Source organism: Lissotriton vulgaris, unplaced genomic scaffold, assembly GCF_964263255.1.
Source record: "Lissotriton vulgaris unplaced genomic scaffold, aLisVul1.2 SCAFFOLD_1231, whole genome shotgun sequence".
Taxonomy (NCBI): domain Eukaryota; kingdom Metazoa; phylum Chordata; class Amphibia; order Caudata; family Salamandridae; genus Lissotriton; species Lissotriton vulgaris.
The window spans coordinates 172111-194556 of NW_028243170.1; the positions used below are offsets into that span (position 1 = coordinate 172111).

At 50.6% G+C, this 22446-nt stretch overlaps 1 protein-coding gene across 6 annotated transcripts in view; it reads right to left on the reverse strand.

The window, feature by feature from the left end:
• The window catches only part of LOC147668685 (collagen alpha-1(V) chain-like), a 323501-nt gene that overhangs the window by 35476 nt on the left and 265579 nt on the right, over nt 1-22446 (reverse strand). For all 6 annotated transcript variants that reach the window (XM_086948522.1, XM_086948518.1, XM_086948520.1 and 3 more), the window contains 5 exons: nt 20021-20074; nt 9677-9730; nt 6426-6533; nt 4348-4401; nt 2153-2206 (listed from right to left, as the gene is read on the reverse strand). In XM_086948522.1, the coding sequence (XP_086804648.1) occupies nt 2153-2206; nt 4348-4401; nt 6426-6533; nt 9677-9730; nt 20021-20074 (324 nt within the window). The remainder of the gene's footprint in view (nt 1-2152; nt 2207-4347; nt 4402-6425; nt 6534-9676; nt 9731-20020; nt 20075-22446) is intronic.

Consider the following 22446-nt stretch of genomic DNA (forward strand, 5'->3'; position numbering starts at 1 on the left):
ACATTGTTCCTATCGGCAAACCCGCTCAGTACTACCTGTTCGATCCTCACCCGACCGCATGCTGATCAGGAACATGTCGACCACAGAACACTGATCTAGCCCAAATTGAAGGTTAGAATACAGTGTTACCCCGTTTTAACATACCAAACTAGGAGCAGAACGACTAGAGGGGGGAGCGAAGCACAACACCTGTGCGATGAGTGTGCACAGCCAACACCTGGGGGGGGCGAAGCACAACACCTGTACGATGAGTGAGCACAGCCAACACCTGGGGGGAGTGAAGCACAACACCTGTGCGATGAGTGAGCACAGCCAACACCTGGGGGGAGTGAAGCACAACACCTGTGCGATGAGTGAGCACAGCTAACGACTGGAGGGGGGAGCGAAGCACAACACCTGTGAGATGAGTGTGCACAGCCAATGACTAGAGGGGAGCGGAGCACAACACCTGTGTGATGAGTATGCACAGCCAATGACTGGAGGGGGGAGTGAAGCACAACACCTGTACGATGAGTGAGCACAGCCAACACCTGGGGGGAGTGAAGCACAACACCTGTACGATGAGTGAGCACAGCCAACGACTAGAGGAGGGAGCGAAGCTCAACACCTGTGTGATGAGTGAGCACAGCTAACGACTGGAGGGGGGAGTGAAGCTCAACACCTGTGTGATGAGTGAGCACAGCTAACGACTGGAGGGGGGAGTGAAGCACAACACCTGTGCGATGAGTGAGCACAGCCAACGACTGGAGGGGGGAGTGAAGCTCAACACCTGTGTGATGAGTGAGCACAGCTAACGACTGGAGGGGGGAGTGAAGCACAACACCTGTGTGATGAGTGAGCACAGCTAACGACTGGAGGGGGGAGTGAAGCACAACACCTGTGCGATGAGTGAGCACAGCCAACGACTAGAGGAGGGAGCGAAGCACAACACCTGTGTGATGAGTGAGCACAGCAAACGACTAGAGGGGGGAGCGAAGCACAACACCTGTGCGATGAGTGAGCACAGCCAACACCTAGAGGGGGGGAGCGAAACACAACACCTGTGCGATGAGTGAGCACAGCCAACGACTAGAGGGGGGAGCGAAGCACAACACCTGTGTGATGAGTGAGCACAGCAAACGACTAGACGGGGGAGCGAAACACAACACCTGTGCGATGAGTGAGCACAGCCAACACCTAGAGGGGGGGAGCGAAACACAACACCTGTGCGATGAGTGAGCACAGCCAACGACTAGAGGGGGGAGCGAAGCACAACACCTGTGTGATGAGTGAGCACAGCAAACGACTAGACGGGGGAGCGAAACACAACACCTGTGCGATGAGTGAGCACAGCCAACACCTAGAGGGGGGAGCGAAGCACAACACCTGTGCGATGAGTGAGCACAGCCAACGACTAGAGGGGGGAGCGAAGCACAACACCTGTGCGATGAATGTGCACAGCCAACACCTGGGGGGGCGAAGCACAACACCTGTGCGATGAGTTTGCACAGCCAACGCCTAGAGGGGGGGAGCGAAACACAACACCTGTGTGATGAGTTTGCACAGCCAACGCCTAGAGGGGGGAGCGAAACACAACACCTGTGCGATGAGTTTGCACAGCCAACGCCTAGAGGGGGAGAGCGAAACAAAACACCTGTGCGATGAGTTTGCACAGCCAACAACTAGACGGGGGAGCAAAGCACAACACCTGTACGATGAGTGAGCACAGCCAATGACTAGAGGGGGGAGCGAAGCACAACACCTGTGCGATCAGTTTGCACAGCCAATGCCCAGAGGGGGAGCAAAGCACAACACCTGTGCGATGAGTGAGCACAGCCATCGACTAGAGAGGGCGAGCAAAGCGGGCTACCTGTGCGATGAGTGTCCCCGGTATGTGCGGCCAACCAAAATGCTGGTATCGTCCCTTGGGTCCCCCAGGCATGGAGGCATGGCGATACAGATATATGGGAAGGTGTTCGGAATGTTATCTTCCTGAGGACGCCTGGTCCTTCTCTGCTTCTGGGGACTAACAAGTCATACATGGAGAAACCTAAGCCGGGGGTCCGTGTTCAGTGGCAGTGTGCAGGACCGAGCTATGGTGTGCAGCGTTCTGTGTCCCCATCCCGGGGCACGCAATATCAACCCCATTCACCCCAGATGGAACTGCTCTTACCTTCTCTCCCTTCGGACCAGAATCTCCCTTCAGTCCAGGAAGGCCGGAGGGACCCTGTACAAAAGAAGCAGAGGGTTAGTGGGCACCTGAGCACAAGCAGGAGCTGTTGGAGGGTAACACTTGGTCTGAGAGGTGACAGCTACAGAGAGAAAAGAGACACACATCAGGGCAGCACCGAGACACACAGGGAAGCAGAATCAGACAACAGCATTTCAGGTAGCAGACGCTGAGACACACCTGAGGGGCAGTGTCAGACACCAGGAGAGCTGAGGATAGACAAAGAAACAGACCCAAAGCAACAACAGACAACAGAGGCTCTGAGCACAGATGCTAAAACACACCCAAGGAAACAACAGACACCAGAAGCTCTGTGCACAGAAGCTGAAACACACCTGAGGGGCAGTGTCAGACACCAGGAGACCTGAGGCTACCAAAACACACCCAAGGCAACAACAGACACCAGAGACTCTGTGCACAGAAGCTGAAACACACCTGAGGGGCAGTGTCAGACACCAGGAGAGCTGAGGATACCAAAAACACACCCAAAGTAACAACAAACACCAGAAGCTCTGAGCACAGATACACACCCAAGGCAACAACAGACTAGGCCTGGGTGGTGAACTTCGCTCCGTTCGCTGAGTTTTCTGCACTCCGCGGAGCTCGCGGAGTGCAGAAAACTCCGCTTTGCAATATGCGGTGGCGTTTTTTCCCTGCGAACGGTAAGTTTGCGATCGCGAACGGTAAGTTTGCGAGAGCGATTTGCTGCTCTGGTAGAATTTCTACCCAGGAATACCAGCACAAACTGCAGTTCGCAATACACTCCGCCACTCGCGGAACATCGCGGAGTTCCACGTAGCAAAACTATGCGAACTACACCCAGGCTTACGAACAGACACCAGACGCTCTGAGCAGAGATGCTAAAACACAACCAAGGTATCAACAGACACCAGAGGCTCTGTGCACAGAAGCTGAAACACACGGAGGGGCAGTGTCAAACACCAGGAGATCTGAGGATAGATATCAAAACACACTCAAGGCAACAACAGACACCAGAGGCTCTGAGCACAGATGCTGAAACACACCCAAGGCAACAACACACACCAGAGGTTCTGAGCTCAGATGCTGAAACACACCCAAGGCAACAACAGACACCAGAAGCACTGAGCACAGATACCGAAACACACCCAAGGCAACAACAGACACCAAAAGCTCTGATGACACGTGCTGAAACACACCCAAGGCAACAACAGACACCAGAAGCACTGAGCACAGATACTGAAACACACTCAAGGAAACAACAGACACCAGAAGCTCTGAGGACAGAGGCTAAAACACACCCAAGGCAACAACAGACACCATAAGCTCTGATGACACGTGCTGAAACACACCCAAGGCAACAACAGACACCAGAAGCACTGAGCACAGATACTGAAACACACCCAAGGCAACAACAGACACCAGAGGCTCTGAGCACAGATGCTAAAACACATCCAAGGCAACAACAGACACCAGAAGCTCTGAGCACAGATGCTGAAACACACCCAAGGCAACAACAGACACCAGAAGCTTTGAGGACAGATGCTGAACCACACCCAGGCAACAACAGACACCAGAAGCTCGGAGCAGAGATGCTAAAACACACCCATGGCAACAACAGACACCAGAAGCTCTAAGGACATATGCTAAAACACACCCATGGCAACAACAGACACCAGAAGCTCTGAGAACAAATGCTGAAACACACCCAAGGCAACAACAGACACCAGATGCTCTGAGAACACATGCTGAAACACACCCATGGCAACAACAGACACCAGAAGCTCTGAGAACACATGCTGAAACACACCCAAGGCAACAACAGACACCAGAAGCTCTGAGAACACATGCTGAATCACACCTGAGAGGCAGTGTCAGACACCAGAAGCTCTGAGAACACATGCTGAAACACACCCAGGACAACAACAGACACCAGAAGCTCTGAGGACAGATGCTGAAACACACCCAAGGCAACAACAGACACAAGATGCTCTTAGGACAGATGCTGAAACACAGCTTAGGGCATCGTCAGACACAAGGACATCTGAGGGCAGATGATGAAACACACCCAAGACAACAACAGGCACCAGAAGCTCTGAGCACATCAGACACTATTTAGACTTCTGGGGGCAGTGTTCTTCTAGCGAGTGGGCACTTACCACTGGACCAGGTGGTCCTGCCTGACCGGTGGCACCAGGCTGTCCTTGCTGTCCCTGCACATGGGAAGAGAAAGAAAGAAATGTGTAAGATGACAAATGTCTGTGAATGCATGAACAGCACTGCCACCTCATCAAGCTAGTCTGAGGGTAGGCACCGGGGGAGGCCCTCGCTGCCCCTTATCGGACAGTGAGGGCTGCCCACTGCTGTGCAGAAGGCATAAAATATACACTTCTGAAGACCAACAAACGAGCCCTTCGCCTGCATTACTCCCACTTTCTCAGCTAGAGATGCAACCAGCCAGCGAGGTTGGGAATTTCCATTTTCACCCCTGTCATATTCTACTATCTCCCATCCTGCCTCCGAGGCACCATCCTACCTACGACTGGCCCACTCTCACTCCTACTCTTGTTCACAATCTTTTAAACTCCAATGCACCAAAGCTCTTCTTCCTTGAAGGCGGGCTGACCAATGCTTCCAAAATCGATTCCAATACCACTCCACTTCCATCAGCCCCAACCTATGCTCCACCACCTCCTTTGTGAAGTGACCTAGCCTCCTTTCAAAGTAGAGTCAAAGAGGGTTCCACCTCCTCTTCCACCCAGGCTCCCACCTTCTACAGAACATTCTGAAAATACTGCACCACTTCTTATAAAGTGTAATACCTTCTGTAAAGAGGAACCTTCTCCCACATTCTACAGCCTACCACTCTGCTAAGGATGCTCCACTTCCGGGGACAGACCTACCCACTTCTTCTTAAGTACACTGCACCAGTACACCACCTTCTCTAAGGATGAACTAACTCCCACCTCGCACTGCACCACTGCACCACCTTCACTCAGGATGAACTAACCCCCACCTCACAGTGCACCACCTTCTTCTTCACCTGCTTCTAACCACTGACATATAAAGTCCAATGCCAGCCGTGCTGCTTCTTGACCAAATACCCCCCCACCCCCCAGCCTTCTGAAGTCCCTCCCCGCGAACGTGCTGCTGACTGCCCCAGGGAAGATCCATTATTTATCATCTCAAGTCAGTAGTACCAATGCCCCACCTCAACCTCTTCCAAAGAACGACTAATCCTCACCTTAAGATGTTTCTAGCATGAATCTGTTGTCCTGAGTCTTGACCCTCAATGTTTCTCAGGAAGCTTTAGCTTACCTCCCAGTCAAGGGTTCAAATCCTGGCATGTCTCCTCAGCCTATCATCCTTCTGAGGTACCATGGGGTTTGGTGACCATACACATCTGTTATTGAGCACCAAGATGCCCCGTAGAGTGAGCATGTGCTTTAGAAATGAAAGTTATGCTGCTATGTTAGGTTATGTCTTGGTTGTGCTTTGTTATACAGCCTAAACCCTCTTTTTAATTCTAACCCCATTCTGCTCTTACCTAATGAGTGAGTCAGAGACTGAGAGGCCTCATGTAGTGCTTGCTCTGAATCACATCGCTTCAATGAGTCAATCCAAGCCAACTGCGCACGAGATGGTGGAATCAAAAGGACAATGGGAGACAGGTAATGAACAACAGAATCGTCAGATGCCAATGGACCTCAGGGTGGTGTTTAGTGGAAGGATGGGTGGTCCTTAGACCTGAGCTATGAATACCCAACCACCAACCAGATCCCTTAGATCTGAGCATTGGTAAATGCTATCACCAAAAAGATGGTTTCCACACAGTGAGAGCTCGTTTGTGCAAGACGCATTGTTCTGGGTTGTGGCCCGACTCACTCAAGTGTTTATACCCACATGCCAAGGGTCTGCCCCACACAGGGCCATCTCCCCACCCAACCACAATACTAACCAACCGTGAACCTCAGGTCAAACAAATCAGTCCATGGCGTGTCTCAAAGACTATGCCTATGTTTCGCTACAAACACAGGTCTGAGCCACCGGATTAAAACCCTAATTAACTATTTTTTGCCATGTTTCCCATTATGTAGGCATCATATAGGCCATCACAGCTGAAAGGTCCAGTACACCTTATGATATGTGGCTTCAGACATCAAAGGTGCATCCCAGCCTCATTTACTGAGCTGAATACTCCCCACTTCTTGGTCTTTACGCTCTTCTCAATACTCACCACAGGACCGGGGATGCCTCGTAGACCTTCCGTTCCTTGCTTTCCGGGAGGACCCTGAGGACCAACGGGGCCGGTCTTACCAGGACCACCTGCGGCACCAGACTCGCCCTGTGAACACAGAAGGGAAAAACACATTAGCTGAAATTTGGTGATGTGGTACTGTTTCTGTAGTCACTGGGTGCAGGTTGATGGGATACAAAGGGACAGCCCCTCTTCAGGTTAAAGTCATGAGCTGTTGAGTTATGTTCTTTCATATCCTGTCAATAAAACAAGTAAAGATGGCTCCTCAGGGGTAGGAGGAGAGTAACAGAGGGATGGACTTTGTGGTATAAGGGATGAGTCACATTAGAGATGGAAGCCTTACTGGTCCAATATGAGCTCATTGGTGAATCTACATGTTTACAAAGCAGACCTGTGATATGACTGGCATTTATCTACTGAAGCTGCAGAAATATGTATGTTACTCATGTTAATCCACAGCCGCTAAAATTTCCAAGGACAGCAGATGGGGACCCATAATCCGGCACCGAACCCTAGTGAAAAGGCTGAAATCCGGAAGCTCCTCCCTAGAGATGTTTATCAGTAGAGATACTAGCAATATCCGGACACACAATGAGTAAGACAATAACCTGAGGCCACCGATGAAGCAGAAACCAGTATCTCTCGCCATGAACCATTAGGCCTCCTTTGACATCAATTGGCAGTGGTGATGGAATACACAGATACTTCCACCAGAATGCCAGATACATCCAATGTTTTATCAGGTTCACTCTGTGTTTAATCTTTGCTTCCCAGTCAGCTCCTTGTCTCTCAAGCACAATCACTCAATGAAAGGCCCCATAAAAAACTGAGTATGCGGGAACCAGACCAAGTGCGATAATTAGGGACCGATATGGGTTACAGTTTGGTCCCTGTTCAGAGTCAACTGGTGATAAACATCAAAGCAAATCTAAGCATGACTCATAGTGAACCTCAACATGAGTGTCCAATGGGACATGAACATTACACTGGGCTGAGGTCAACACAAGAAGAACTTCCACATGGGAGGCTAGCATAAACACCGGATGAAACTCACAATAGGAGTCAAAGATCGATTCAATATCAAAATTGACTCAGGACACAGAGGTCAACATAAAAGCTAGCTCAACGTGGCCGTGCAGTCTAACTCAACAAGACACTGCATGAGGGACCATTATAACCTGCACGCCACATAAGAGAACAAGGTCAGCTCAAGGTGAAGATCAACATGGAAGGATAACTCAATGTGAGCTACAACGATGGAAGCTAAGAGGAATCTGGGAGCCACATGGGAGGCCGAGTCACCTCTAGCAGTAATGTAGACTATGGGTCATGGCAAGGTGGACTTCAGCATGGGAAACGGACATCAGCTATTAATATTGAGGACTGGGGTCAACTCAAAATGAACGTCTGCAGGGAAAACGAAAGCCAAATCTATCAATAACAGAGACTGAGGCCAGTACAAGGAAAAGCTCATTGTGAGGCCTGCGATGAACAAGAGATGGGCATCAACATGGGAGGTTGAGTTCAACTTCTGATGAACCTCAACACAGGATGCAGACGTCAACACAAGACGCATCTAAAACTGTGTGGCTGAGATCCACACAAGACTACCTCAGGAAAGTAAATCAACAAACAACAAGTCTCAAAACATGAGGTCAAAGGGTAAAACAGCTGAAATCAAGCCTGAAGAAGATCAACATGGGAGGTCAAATCACAACTATCCACAAGACAGAAGGTATTAAGATCATGTCATTAGGATCAGCCTTAGCCTTGGAGGCTGAGATCTGATGAAAATGTGTTTCAACATAGGCGGCTGAGTTCAACTTCTGATGAACCTCAATATAGGAAGCAGACGTCAACACAAGACATATCTAAAACTGCGAGGCTGAGATCCACACAAGACTACCTCAGGAAAGTAAATCAACAAACAACAAGTCTCAAAACATGAGGTCAAAGCTGTAAGACAGCTGAAACAAGCCTGCAGATGATTAACATAGGAGGCCAAATCGCACCTATCCTCAAGACAGAAGGTAATCAAGATCATGTCATCAGGATCAGTCTTAGCCTTGGAGGCTGAGATCTGATAAAAATATGTTTCAACTAGGAGGCTGAGGTCTCAAGATGGGAGGCTTAACATGGGAGGCTGAGGTAAAAGCAAGTTCACCCTAAACATTGCAGACAAAGATGCACCTCAATTTTGGGAGAATGTCAACACAAAAACCTCTTTGGCTCAATAAGCAAAAACTCCAGATGGACCTCAATACCGCAAGGCAACTGAGACCTCAACTTTGACAAATAACATCAACTCCAAATACATCTCACCACAATACTCTTGTCTAGACATCAAGAAAACACTTAATACTGGAAACCAAATGAACATGACCCTCAATATGATGGGCTGAAGTCAAAACAAGATGAACTTCCACATTAAAAGCTGAGGTCAGCTCAATATGAAAGTCAACATGGGCGGCCGACATCAACTTCTGATAAACTTCAGTATAGGAGGTAGGTGACTACTCAATATGGAACCAACGCGGGAGGCCTATGTTACAACACAATCACCTCCTCACAAAAGCCATGTCAACTCCTGACACAGGTATATGTTACCCGTCTGATGCAGGAGAGATCTTGGCTGCTGACACTGATAGGTGTTACCCGTCTGCTGCTGAGAGACCTGGTTCCTGACATTAGTAGGTGTTACCTGTCTGCTGCTGAGAGGTCTGGTCCCTGATTTTGCTTGGTGTCTGTCACCTTCGAGGCTCCGTACCCTGGTGCACTTCATCAGGCCTCCAATAAGGACCAGTGATGACGTACAGTGCACCTCACTATTTCTCGAAGGAGAACTTGTTATCAAGGGGGCTAGTTTAGCGCCCCCCAGACCCGGCCACCGCACACAAGGTCACAGGGCTGAGGCGGGAGCTCGGGTCACTTCTGGGCTGTGTAACTCAGCGAACCAACCACCCTCTCCCGCCGCCAGAGGGAAACGTGGCCGGTGCACCCTCCAGACTTTGTACCCCACTCAGCCCCCCCCCCCCCCCACCTCCCCAATCAGGACACGTCACCAAGATGAAAGCCACGCACCTTGGAGGCTTCATACCTGAGTGAACCCCGCCATTCTCTTTACAAGGACACTGTATGAAGCCTCGGTGCAGGTACATTTGAACCCCCCCCCCCACCACCCAGGACTGAACCCCCACACCCCCACACGTGGTGAGATGAGAGCCGGGTACCTTGGAGCCCTTCTCGCCTTGGCGCCCCTCCGGACCAGGTGTGCCCGCCGGACCCTGCGGAGAGAAAGAGACATTAGCAGGGCACAGCTCACAGAAGCGCCTTCATCTCTGCGCGGCGCCCGCCCCGCCCCTCCGACCGCAGCCCCGCCCGGGAGCCCTGTATATATTTGCATTAGGAGGCTGCCGTGGCCACGGGCTGGAATGCGCTGGTATTTCCTGGACGGGACACCGGGGAACACTGGCCCTGCGCTCCCGCGGGCCGCCTGATGGGAGGCAGATGTGAACAGAGGAACGATTGTGTGCTGGGGGGAGAGAGATGGAGGCAGCACGGATCCCTTTACACCCGGGGTGGGGAGGGATGGGGCAAGGGGCCCCGGGCATCTGCCTGTCACCCGCCCTGGAGGGCCCCTGGCATCTGCCTGTCACCCGCCCGGGAGGGCCCCTGGGCCCTTGCATCTGCCTGTCACCCGCCCTGGAGAGCCCCTGGGCCCTGTCACCCGCCCTGGAGAGCCCCTGGGCCCTGGCATCTGCCCGTCACCCGCCCTGGAGAGCCCCTGGGCCCTGGCATCTGCCCGTCACCCGCCCTGGAGAGCCCCTGGGCCCTGGCATCTGCCTGTCACCCGCCCTGGAGAGCCCCTGGGCCCTGGCATCTGCCTGTCACCCGCCCTGGAGAGCCCCTGGGCCCTGGCATCTGCCTGTCACCCGCCCTGGAGGGCCCCTGGGCCCTGGCATCTGCCTGTCACCCGCCCTGGAGAGCCCCTGGGCCCTGGCATGTGCCTGTCACCCGCCCTGGAGAGCCCCTGGGCCCTGGCATCTGCCTGTCACCCGCCCCGGAGAGCCCCTGGGCCCTGGCATCTGCCTGTCATCCGCCCCGGAGGGCCCCTGGGCCCTGGCATCTGCCTGTCATCCGCCCTGGAGGGCCCCTGGGCCCTGGCATCTGCCTGTCACCCGCCCTGGAGAGCCCCTGGGCCCTGGCATCTGCCTGTCATCCGCCCTGGAGGGCCCCTGGGCCCAGGCATCCGCCTGTCATCCGCCCTGGAGGGCCCCTGGGCCCTGGCATCTGCCTGTCACCCGCCCTGGAGGGCCCCAGTGCCCGCAGGTGGTGCCATAGTATCAGCTCATCCCTGGTACGGGCTGAAGGGGCCCCTGTCAGGTGTGGCACCTCCAGCCAGTCCTGCTTTCAGTCACCGGCCCTCTGCATTCTGGGACCTGTAGGTTCCTCTTAGAAGTACGAGTGTGGAAGGCCCAGAATGCACAGCGGGGATGCAGAAAAAGCCAGGACTCTCTGAAGCTGTCACATATGACCTGGATGCGCTTCGCAGCTATGGCGCTCTTCCGGGGCAGAGGTCACTGCCCCCATCGGATGTGTTTGTGGGCTACTCTGCAATGGTTTCTGTTCCCCAAGTTTCATGACTTCTGGGGCCTTCATTCAAAAAGGGTAAAGAGGTGAAAGCACAAAGCCTTTGTCTGAGCTGCTGCCGTAGGCAGATTCATGCACGCTTCATGCGGTGTTAATACAGCAGAATTAAGACACTAGCACCGCACAAGCTGGTGTGAACTGTGCACCGCACAATGAGGACACGAACACGCAAAGACCGTGCTCTTGCATTCATCCTCATTTAACGGCTCATTTGCTGGACTAGCACAAAAACTGCGCGCGGCAACATCTGTGGAGTCCCTCAAGGCTCCTCCCTCGGGCCCACCCTCTTCAACACATACATGATCTCTATGGCAACGTCATCCGTGCACACGACATCAACATCCTCTCACACGTAGACGACCCGCGACTCGCTATCCCGCCCTAACAAGACCCCACGCTCGCCGCTGCATGATTGGAGTCGCTAACAGGATGAAAGCAGCTGTCTCAAGCTCAACACCGACAAGACACAAGGAGTGATCTTCGGCAGGAACGCCTCGCCATGAGACTCCGACTGGTGGCAGCCGAACTCGGACCCACACCCAAACCCAGACCCCACGGCAGGAACCTCGGAGTGATGAACAGCTCACTGAAAATCCCTGCACAAGTCAACGCGGTCACGGCATCCTGCTTCGGCACCCTGGAGATGTGAGGTAGATCTTCAAATGGCTCCCAAGCAACACTAGGAAAACTGTCACTCATGGCCATCGACACCGGCACGTTGGACGATGGGAACACCTTCTACACCGGGAGCACCGAGCAACTCACTAGAACACTACAGACCATCCAGAACTGGGCAGTCAGACTCATCCTCAACCTCCCACACAGAACTCACATCTCACCACACCTCAGGGAGCTCCACTGCTCCCGATACACCAACGTGTACAATTTAAACTCCTCACGCGCATATTCAAGGCACTACACAAAACACAGGCCCCACCTACCTGAACAGTAGCATCTCCTTTCACCAAACATGCAGACACCTCCGTTCCGCAGGACTCCTACTCGCAGCCATCCCAGGCATACACAGTACAAGATCAGGAGGTTGGGCGTTCTCTTACATCGCTCCGAAAGCCTGAAGCGTGGAACAGACTCCTACTCGCAACCATCCCAGGCATACACAGTACAAGATCAGGAGGTTGGGCGTTCTCTTACATCGCTCCGAAAGCCTGAAGCGTGGAACGGACTCCTACTCGCAACCATCCCAGGCATACACAGTACAAGATCAGGACGTTGGGCGTTCTCTTACATCGCTCCGAAAGCCTGAAGCGTGGAACGGACTCCCTCTCGCATCAGAGCCTCCTCCTCTCTTCTTGAATTACGCAACAATCTGAAGACCTGGTTTTTCAATCAACCAGCCTACCCTGGCCAGAGCTAGGCACACACACCTGCTCAGCGCCAGGATGCCCTCGCGGGAGAGAGTGCGCTTTACAAATACACTTATCATACCATAACAATATTACAACCTTCTCTAAATAAGCACGTCAGAAGCGCGGCATGATTACCACACTGGATGAACCCTAGACTCTTCCAAGCTGTAGTCCAGGGGTCACTCCTTTCCAAGTTAGAGGAGTTCGTAGCCGCGGTGGGGTCAAAAGGTCACTCCTTTCCCAGGGTGGATGAGTTCCTTGCAATAATAGGGTCAAGAGGTCCCTCCTTCCATAGGATGGATGAGTTCATAGCTATGGCGGGTCGAGAGGTCAGTCCTTCCCATGGTTGGAAGAGTTCTTACCCAGGTGGGTTCAAAGGTCACTGCTCCTCCAGGTTGGATGAGTTCCTAGTGTTTATGGGGTCAAGAGGTTACTGAATCCTAGGGTTGGGCGAGTTTCTACCTTTCATTAAGTCAAGAGGTCACTCCTTCCCCAGGATGCATAAGTCCCTACCTGTGGCGGGTCAAGAGGTCACTCCTTCCCCAGGATGGATAAGTCCCTACCTGTGGCGGGTCAAGAGGTCACTCCTTCCCCAGGATGGATAAGTCCCTACCTGTGGCGGGCCTAGAGGTCACTCCTTCCCCAGGTTTGATGAGTTCCTAGCTGTGTTGGGGTCAAGAGGTCACTCGTTCCCCAAGCTGGATAAGTTCCTAGCTATGGAAGGGTCAAAAGGTCACCACTTCCCATGGTTTGATGAATTCCTAGCTTGGCAGGGTCAAAAGGTCACTGCTCCTCTGGGTAGGATGAGTTCCTAGTGTTTATTCGGTCAAGACATTACTGCGTCTCCAGGTTGGATTTGTTCTGTGCCCTCATAAAGTCAAGAGGTCACTCTCTCCCTAATTTCCTTTGGTGGGATCAGTTATTAGCTGAAGAGGGGTGAAGTTCATAGGTTGAAAGGTAAATGTCTGCCTGGATGGGATGACTTCCGAGCTTGGCGGGGTCAAGAGGTCACTCCTTCCCCAGGTTTGATGAGTTCCTAGCTATAGAAGGGTCAAAAGGTCACCGCTTCCCATGGTTCGAGGAGTTCCTGGCAGGGTCAAAAGGTCACTGTTCCATTGGGTTGGATGAGTTCCTAGTGTTTATGGGGTCAAGCCATTACTGCGTCTCCAGGTTGGATTTATTCTGTGCCTTCGTAAAGTCACTCTCACCGTCACTCTCACCCTAGGTTCCTTAAGTGGGACCCCTGTGGATGGGTGAAGAGGTCACTCTCTCCCTAGGTTCCTTAAGTGGGACCCCTGTGGAGGGGTGAAGAGGTCACTCTCTCCCTAGGGTCCTTAAGTGGGACCCCTGTGGAGGGGTGAAGAGGTCACTCTCTCCCTATGTTCCTTAAGTTGGACCCCTGTGGAGGCGTGAAGAGGTCACTCTCTCCCTAGGGTCCTTAGGTGGGATCAGTAATTAGCCCTGGAGCTTGGTGAAGAGATTCACTCTTTCCCCTGGTTGGATGAGTTCATAGGTCGAAAGGTAAATGTCTTCCCGGGTTGGATGACCTCCGAGCTTGGCGGGGTCAAGAGGGCACTCATTCCCTGGGTTTCCCCACGATGGATGAATGTCGTTGGGTCGGGGTGGGAGACGGCCCAAGAAGATCCTGCTTCTCCAGGATGGATGAGCTCCATGCCTGTCACTCTGCTAGAAATGAGAAAGTACTTGCTGCATCGACCTGCTGAACACAGCTCGGATGATTTGACTTCAGAATTTTGAACGCGTTACTTCAGATTGTACCATAGAATTTTCGTTTCTTTCAAGCTTTGAGGGACACAAACTCGTTCCTAAAAAGTACACATCAGAATTTGGTTTTTCCTTGTGACGTTGTTTACGCAGTTTAGCTGATAATAATCTTTCTATGTAAAGCTGCCCTGAGGAAGCCTTTGTGTTAAGGCGAAACGCTTTGGCTGTGTTTGTGTTTTTCGAATAACACCAACAAAAGACAGGCACAAACAGGACCCACTAGTCTTATCTACCTTGCTTCTTGTACAAACTCTCCTTGTGTACGCTTTGTTTTGTTGCCGCTCGTTTGAGTGTTTAATGTTCTTTATGTATGACCAATGAGCAGCTGGTCATTGGAGGTGGGCAACTTGAGCTTTCAACACAGTCCCAATGGTACCTTCAGGTGGTGCAGCATCAGTTTCCCTAGCTGACATCATTTGTTCCTTGTAAACTGTTTACTGACTTTTCTTTCTGCTATCTTAAAGAGGAAAGGCAATCAGGAAATGAGGCGATAATTCAGGATGAAACGTTTCAGCGGGACTGGGATCAAAAGGAGATCTGGAAATTTGCTTCCAAGAATAAAAAGTTTTAGTGCTGATATCTACAGAAAATAAGAGCAAGTTGTAAGATAAGAATTTGAATTAGCTGATGGGTCAAGAACAGAATTCCCAATAGTAAAAGTAAGGGTAGATTGTATTGCTTGGATTTTTGTGCTCAAATATGAAGCTACGGTTTCACAGACCTCGAGAAGAACAACCTTCTTACCTTTGGTAAAACTCCCTCTAGTGGACACTTTATCTAACCACAGTTTCCTCACCTTTACCCCAGGGTCAGACTGGAACCAGAAATATTCTTAGCAATTGCACCCAGGTTCCGTCAGGTGGCACCATCGGACTCTGCAGTGACCTCCCACTGGCTGCCGAAGTGACAGCCGTCAATAAATCAATCAGGGATTTATAGAGTGCACTACTCATCCGTGAGGGTCTTAAGGCGCTGTCACCATAGATAGGCACTATATATAGGCACCATTCCTGCACACTGACTGTAGTTCTCTTTTTAACTTATTTCCCGTGCCCAGACATGGAACAACAGTTACTGATCAAAAAATTGCAAAGTGAAAAACCTAGATTGTGACCTTTTCAGAACCCTAAAAGTCCACTTCACAGAAAGGGGAGGTGGAAGGGTGCTGAGGAACCTGCAGTTACATAATCCATGCGAAAGAGCATCACTGAATGTAAGTAACTTGTTCTTCTGATAGACACTTCTAACCGCAGATACCTCACCTTTTGAATACCATACCAAAGCAGTTCCTGATCAGGGGACACGGCCCTCTATGCCGCCTTGAGAATGGAGCCCGCCCTGCCTGGTGGTGTGGCCGCGTGCCTATGTAGAAGCTTTGGCAGAGACATTGGTGGCCTCTAAGTCCAAGCCATGCTTGACTCCTCCATGATTCACCCTGTGGCTAGGCATCATAGGCCTGCTGCACCTGGGCGTCTGGCCCTCTCCGCGGCCTTGAGAATGGAGGCCGTCCTGCCTGGTGGTGTGGCCGCGTGCCTATGTAGAAGCTTTGGCAGAGACATTGGTGGCCTCTAAGTCCAAGCCATGCTTGTCGCCTCCAGTAAACACCCAGCGGCTGGGCATCATAGGCCTGCACCTGGGCATCTGGCCCTCTCAGCCGCCTTGAGAATGGAGGTAGTCCTGCCTGGTGTGGCCGCGTGCCTATGTAGAAGCTTTGGCAGAGACATTGGTGGCCTCTCAGTCCAAGCCATGCTTGTCGCCTCCAGTAAACAACCAGCGGCTGGGCATCATAGGCCTGCACCTGGGCATCTGGCCCTTCTGACCAGCACCGGACTCCTGGGAGCTTGGTGGTTCTAGCTTCCACCAGCAAGGTTACCCCTGGAGCATTCCTCACTGCTCTGCCAGCCTGAGTGGCGCCAACTGAGTGGGGCTGATCTGCCTGAAGAATCAGTTGATGCGATCCTTGCAGCTTGGTGCCCATCTAGCAAATCTATGTATTCTGGTTGTTGGGTGAAGTTTGTGGCCTGGTGCGCAGAGGGTCACATTGATCCTCTTTAGGCCACACTGTCTGGTGTTGTCAATGGTCCGGCAAGGCTTTACTGTGGACACCTTTAAAGGTTTCAGCTTTCCTGTGTTTGTCGGACCATCTTTTGTTTTTGAAGTCACTGGCTGTGATGCATTCTTCAAAGGCCAACATATATGTTCCCTCTTTATCATGCCACAGTGAGACCTTAACATGGTCCTCACGTTCTTAATGCACATGCCCTCGGGCCCTATGTGCAGTTCTTCACTGGCATGCTGCCCATTAAAGATGGTATCCCTCATCGTAATTACGGATTCACGCCATGTGAGAGAGCTTCCGGTGCTCGCCGTGCTACCTCCTTATAACACCCCCCTGACAAGGTGTCAAGGTGGTGCTACAAACTCGTGCTCACTTTCTGCTGAAAGTGGTGTCACGCTTTGACCTGGTAGAGCCTAGTACCGCCTAGCACTCTTGCTGCTCTTTTCCGTCTGCCACATCAGTGTAAGGAGACGGAAAGGCTTCATAAGTTGGACAGGAAACAAGCGTTTGCTTTTACATCGAGCACACCAAGGATCATCGGGTGAATGGACAGCTATTTATTGGGTTCGCCAGGGTTAAGAAAGGAAGGATGGCCCAAAGAGGGCCTTGTCCAGATGGAACATCCGGTGCATAAAAACATGCTATGCCCTGTCCAAGAAAGAGCTTCTGAGCACCATCAGGCCCAATCCATCAGCGCCAAGGCCACCACCACAGCACTGGCCAGGGTTGTTCTGCTGCTGGACTACCACGGTACAGAGGCACTCTCCTCTGTCGAACACCCTAGTGGGGAGTGCAGCTCTATCTCAGGAGTAGTACCCAGGACACTGGTGTTTTGTATACACAAGGAGATGATGGACAAAGTGCTGAAACTTTTCAGACACTCACCCCCAGACAGAGATCTGGGTTGAATCCATCATTGTTCTTTAGCTCACTTCGCCACCCCAGTTCAGAACCAGCCACATGCAAATCAGTCTGACCCTGTGCCTCATGACGGAACAGAGATGGCCTTCAGAAAAGGTGTGGAGCGATAGGCCAGCACCGGTCAGTGCACAGGCAAGGGTCCTTCGGCACTGAGGGAGCCCCACCTGGGGGCATAGTCATTATTGATGTTCAAGCCTCCTAGTATGATTAACTGGCTGCTTCATGAGCAACAAGAGAGATACGATGGGCTAAATTAGTCACTGAAATCAGAAGCCCGGTCGGGTCGACACCTGGGCCATAGGAGGACATTTAAACAGACATTTCACCAATGTTAATGCAGAAGTTGATATCGATAGGTGATAGTGAAAAAAAAACGTGACCCGCCAACTGTATTAACCTAAAGGATCTGGTAACCCACGGGGCTGCAAGACCCATATCCAGACCAGAGGATTCTTTCATCCTTGTCTTAGCAATTAAAAGAAATCTCACTCAAGGTAAAGAAGAAAGTTAGATTTCTGGTTTGTGCTTTGACAGCAATCTAACATTGAGCCGAGCGATGAGGATCCAACTTACCTACATGCAAGTAGGAGGGGTTCCTAGACGAATAACCTGCATTATTACTTTCTTTAGTAGCTAACTTTTTATTAAAGTACCCCTCTATTAAGCACATTCTCCAAAATATTACTGGTGGGAGTCTTTTGTATAATAAAGGAGCTGTAATAAAGCGGAAAGTCTTACTGTGGTAGTGGGTACCCATCTGAAGGAGTGGTGTGGCAGAGCCATGATGTTGGGAGGATGAGACAACAGGCCGCAAGTCCGGCCGTGTCCAGTCACACACAGGCTCAGAAGAGGCTTTCTTTTGGCACTTGACTGTGTCATTATCCTAATTTCATATTTCTGCTCCCCACTAAGCGTGAGAGGAAGGGGTTTGATGGAAAGGCTGCACCACTGACCTTCCCATAGAAGGAAGTGAAAGAACAGAAATTACAGGCTGGGCAAACAAGGTGGCAACTGGAGTCCAGTCCACTGAGATAGCAAAATCATATCTTTAAACAGATCCCCCACAAGGAACAACCTCTACAGCCCTCAAATGTACGCGTAGACTACAAGAACTCTAGAGGTCGCCTGGTGGGAGAAACCAAATCCCTCATCAACTAGATGTAGAAACCTCTCCAGCCCTGGACTACATGCGCACACCACACCACTTGAGACAACTCTGGAACCCCCCTGTAGGGCGATACCACATCACTCATCACCTTGGCGGAGAAACCTCTCCAGCTCTGGACTATATGTGCACACCACACCGCATGAGACAACTCTAGAACCCCCCTGTAGGGCGATACCACATCACTCATCAACTAGATGGAGAAACCTCTCCAGCTCTGGACTATATGCGCACACCACACCACTTGAGACAACCCTGGAACCCCCCTGTAGGGCGAAACCACATCACTCATCATCTCGATGGAGAAACCTCTACAGCTCTGGACTAAATGCGCACACCACACCACACCACGTGAGACAACTCTAGAACCCCCCTGTAGGGCGATACCACATCACTCATCATCTCGATGGAGAAACCTCTACAGCTCTGGACTACATGCGCACACCACACCACTTGAGACAACTCTAGAACCCCCCTGTAGGGCGATACCACATCACTCATCATCTCGATGGAGAAACCTCTACAGCTCTGGACTAAATGCGCACACCACACCACTTGAGACAACCCTGGAACCCCCCTGTAGGGCGAAACCACATCACTCATCATCTCGATGGAGAAACCTCTACAGCTCTGGACTAAATGCGCACACCACACCACTTGAGACAACTCTAGAACCCCCCTGTAGGGCGATACCACATCACTCATCAACTAGATGGAGAAACCTCTCCAGCCCTGGACTATATGCGCACACCACACCACTTGAGACAACTCTGGAACCCCCCTGTAGGGCGATACCACATCACTCATCACCTTGGCGGAGAAACCTCTCCAGCTCTGGACTATATGTGCACACCACACCGCATGAGACAACTCTAGAACCCCCCTGTAGGGCGATACCACATCACTCATCAACTAGATGGAGAAACCTCTCCAGCCCTGGACTGTATGCGCACACCACACCACTTGAGACAACCCTGGAACCCCCCTGTAGGGCGATACCACATCACTCATCATCTCGATGGAGAAACCTCTACAGCTCTGGACTAAATGCGCACACCACACCACTTGAGACAACTCTAGAACCCCCCTGTAGGGCAATACCACATCACTCATCATCTCGATGGAGAAACCTCTCCTGCCCTGGACTATATGTGCACACCACACCACTTGAGACAACCCTGGAACCCCCCTGTAGGGCGATACCACATCACTCATCATCTCGATGGAGAAACCTCTACAGCTCTGGACTAAATGCGCACACCACACCACACCACTTGAGACTCTGGAAACCCCCTGTAGGGCGATACCACATCACTCACCACTTAGATGGAGAAACCTCTCCAGCCCTGGATTATATGCGCACACCACACCACGTGAGACAACTCTAGAACCCCCCTGTAGGGTGATACCACATCACTCATCATCTCGATGGTACCACCACTCCAGCTCTTGACTGTACGTGTACAACCATATCACGCGCTCAGAGAAGCCAACCCTAGAGTCCGCTTGTAACGAGATAACCGATTGCTCATCAGTCAGATGGAACAGTCACACCAGCCCTCAACTTCATGTTGGCACAACACCACAACTCATGCACACACCACCACCTTATGTAACGTGTACTTACCCGCTTCCCTGGAGGACCAGGGGGGCCGTTCTCACCGGTGGGACCTGGAGAACCCTACAACAGGTAGAAAACATTCATCAGAAGAGTGAAGAATCATGGAACCACACAATGACAGAACTGTGGAGAAACACAGATCTCAAAGATCCATCTACAGAGATGGATCTATAGAAGACCGGAGGTCAAAAGAGTAATTTACAGATAGAAACAGTAACACGGGAGACAAAGAGACCTGTAGAGAGACGGAAGGCGCTGGGACTCATCCACAGAGACAGAGAACCATGCGGAATCTATGGCCAGTGGATTCATCGATGGGTACAGCAGAACTATAGAGATTTAGAGGCAAAAAGATTCACTTACAGACATAGGGCCCGATTCACAGAACTAACTTAAGACAAAATCCTAAACTTACTACCATTTTGGTATTCACAGAAGTCACTTACTCAATTTTGGTATTCACAGAAGGCACTTACTCATTTCGGTATTCACAGACGGCACTTACTTATTGATGAGTAAGTGCCTTCTGGGAATACCAAAAGGAGTAAGTTACTTTAAAATGAGTAAGTTACTCAAAATGAGTAAGTTACTCATTTTGGTATTCAGAGAAGGCACTTACTCATCATTGAGTAAGAGACTTCTGTGAATACCAAAATGGTAGTACATTTAGGATGTTGTCTTAAGTTAGTTCTGTGAATCTCGCCCATAGAGTCAACACTGAACCAACTACAGAGAAGTAGAGAGAAACAGGCCCCTGGGATTCATTTACAGAGAGACACAGAGACCTGAACAGAAGCAGAAGACCATGGGGTCTATCTACAGGGACAGCAAGAAAGGGAGAGCTGTAGAGAAACAGAGGCTCCTAAGACTAACCTAAAAAGACAGAGAACTAAACTGAATCAAAGGACAGCTGAGTTGTTTACAGATAAAACTATAGTGGTCACAGGACCACCCAGGCTTAGATTCGCTATGTGTTTGCGCTGGCATTCGCTTGACCCAAAGGGAAGCACAAATCAACTTCCGAGTGTTCAAGCTTCTGTAGTGCTGAAAGTAGACCCTTGCGCAGAGTCAAACTGTTCTGAGCTTGAAGGGCCAATCCTCAGTTCATTTCCGCAGAGGGGGCGACCTGCACAAACTCTACTAGGTTTTGATGCAAGGCCAGGTCGAATATGATGTTCTGACCTGGCTGTGCCTCAAAACCTGGGACATGAGGCGTAAATGAGGGGAAAAGGGTGGTTTGTGCACAATATTTGTGTGTTGTTACGGGCACATGCATCAAAGGAAATTGCATTCGCAAATGGTGCGAATCGCAAAATTCGGCCGTTTGCGAATGCAATTCCCATTTTTGGGATGCATTAACATTTTTGTAATTTTCGCAATTTAAGAAATCGCAAAATTGCGATTTCTTAAATGCAATGCATCAAACTCTAAAAATGTGCGAATTCGCAAATAACGGGAGCAAATTACCATGAAGTTGACCTTCATGGTAATTTGCGAAAACTTTGAAAAATGCACTAAAGTGCATTTTTCAAAGTTCCATTTTACACACACACATGCCCTTGGGGCATGTGAGTGTGCAAAATGTACTTCTAAGCAGATTTCAGGGGTGCAACAGGGTGTCCTTTGGACACCCCTGCACCCTTGAAATTGAATTCTTAATTTGCGAATTTCTAATGGTGAATTGCAAATTAAGAATGTCTTTCTATTCATTCATATGGGCCTCTAGGCCAATAGGAATGGATGGGGAGGTATTCCTTAATTGCGATTCTCTAATTGAGAATCGCAATTAAGGAATTTTAAGAAATCGCTATTTTTATAGCGATTTCTTGATGCACTGCAGTTTGCAATTCCTTAATTGCGATTCCTTATTTTTCGCAATTAAGGAATCGCAAAATGCAATATTGATGCATGTGCCCATTAGTGTTTTAACACAAAAACACACACTAACGTGGCTTGCTCTTCTGTGGCTGTTTTCACATAGAAAATTGTACTGGAGGGAATTCTATTTGCAACACTGATGTCTCACCTTTGCACCAGGGTGCAAGGCTGTGCACTCTGTTAAACACCCAATGTTTTGCATGAGGGTGACTCTCAGTAAACCTGGCTATGTGCAGATTTCTATCCTCCTGCAACGCAGCACTATTTTTTTACGCAGCACTCTGTTGTATAAAGGATATCAAATTTAGACATGGCTGACCGTCCACTACAGGGAAACGGTACTTTAAGGAGCTTTATATAACCCCACCCTGTCACAGTCAGTTCACTCCGAGCTGCTTACAGTGATGAGTCTTTGTCTGCGGTTATTACTGGTGAAGGGAGGGAGGTCTTTATGGGCCCGATTCACAAAGGTAAACTTAGACCTGACGTCTAAGGGCCCGATTCACAAAGGTAAATTTAGACCTGGAGTTTAAGTTTAGACCTGAAATCTAAAG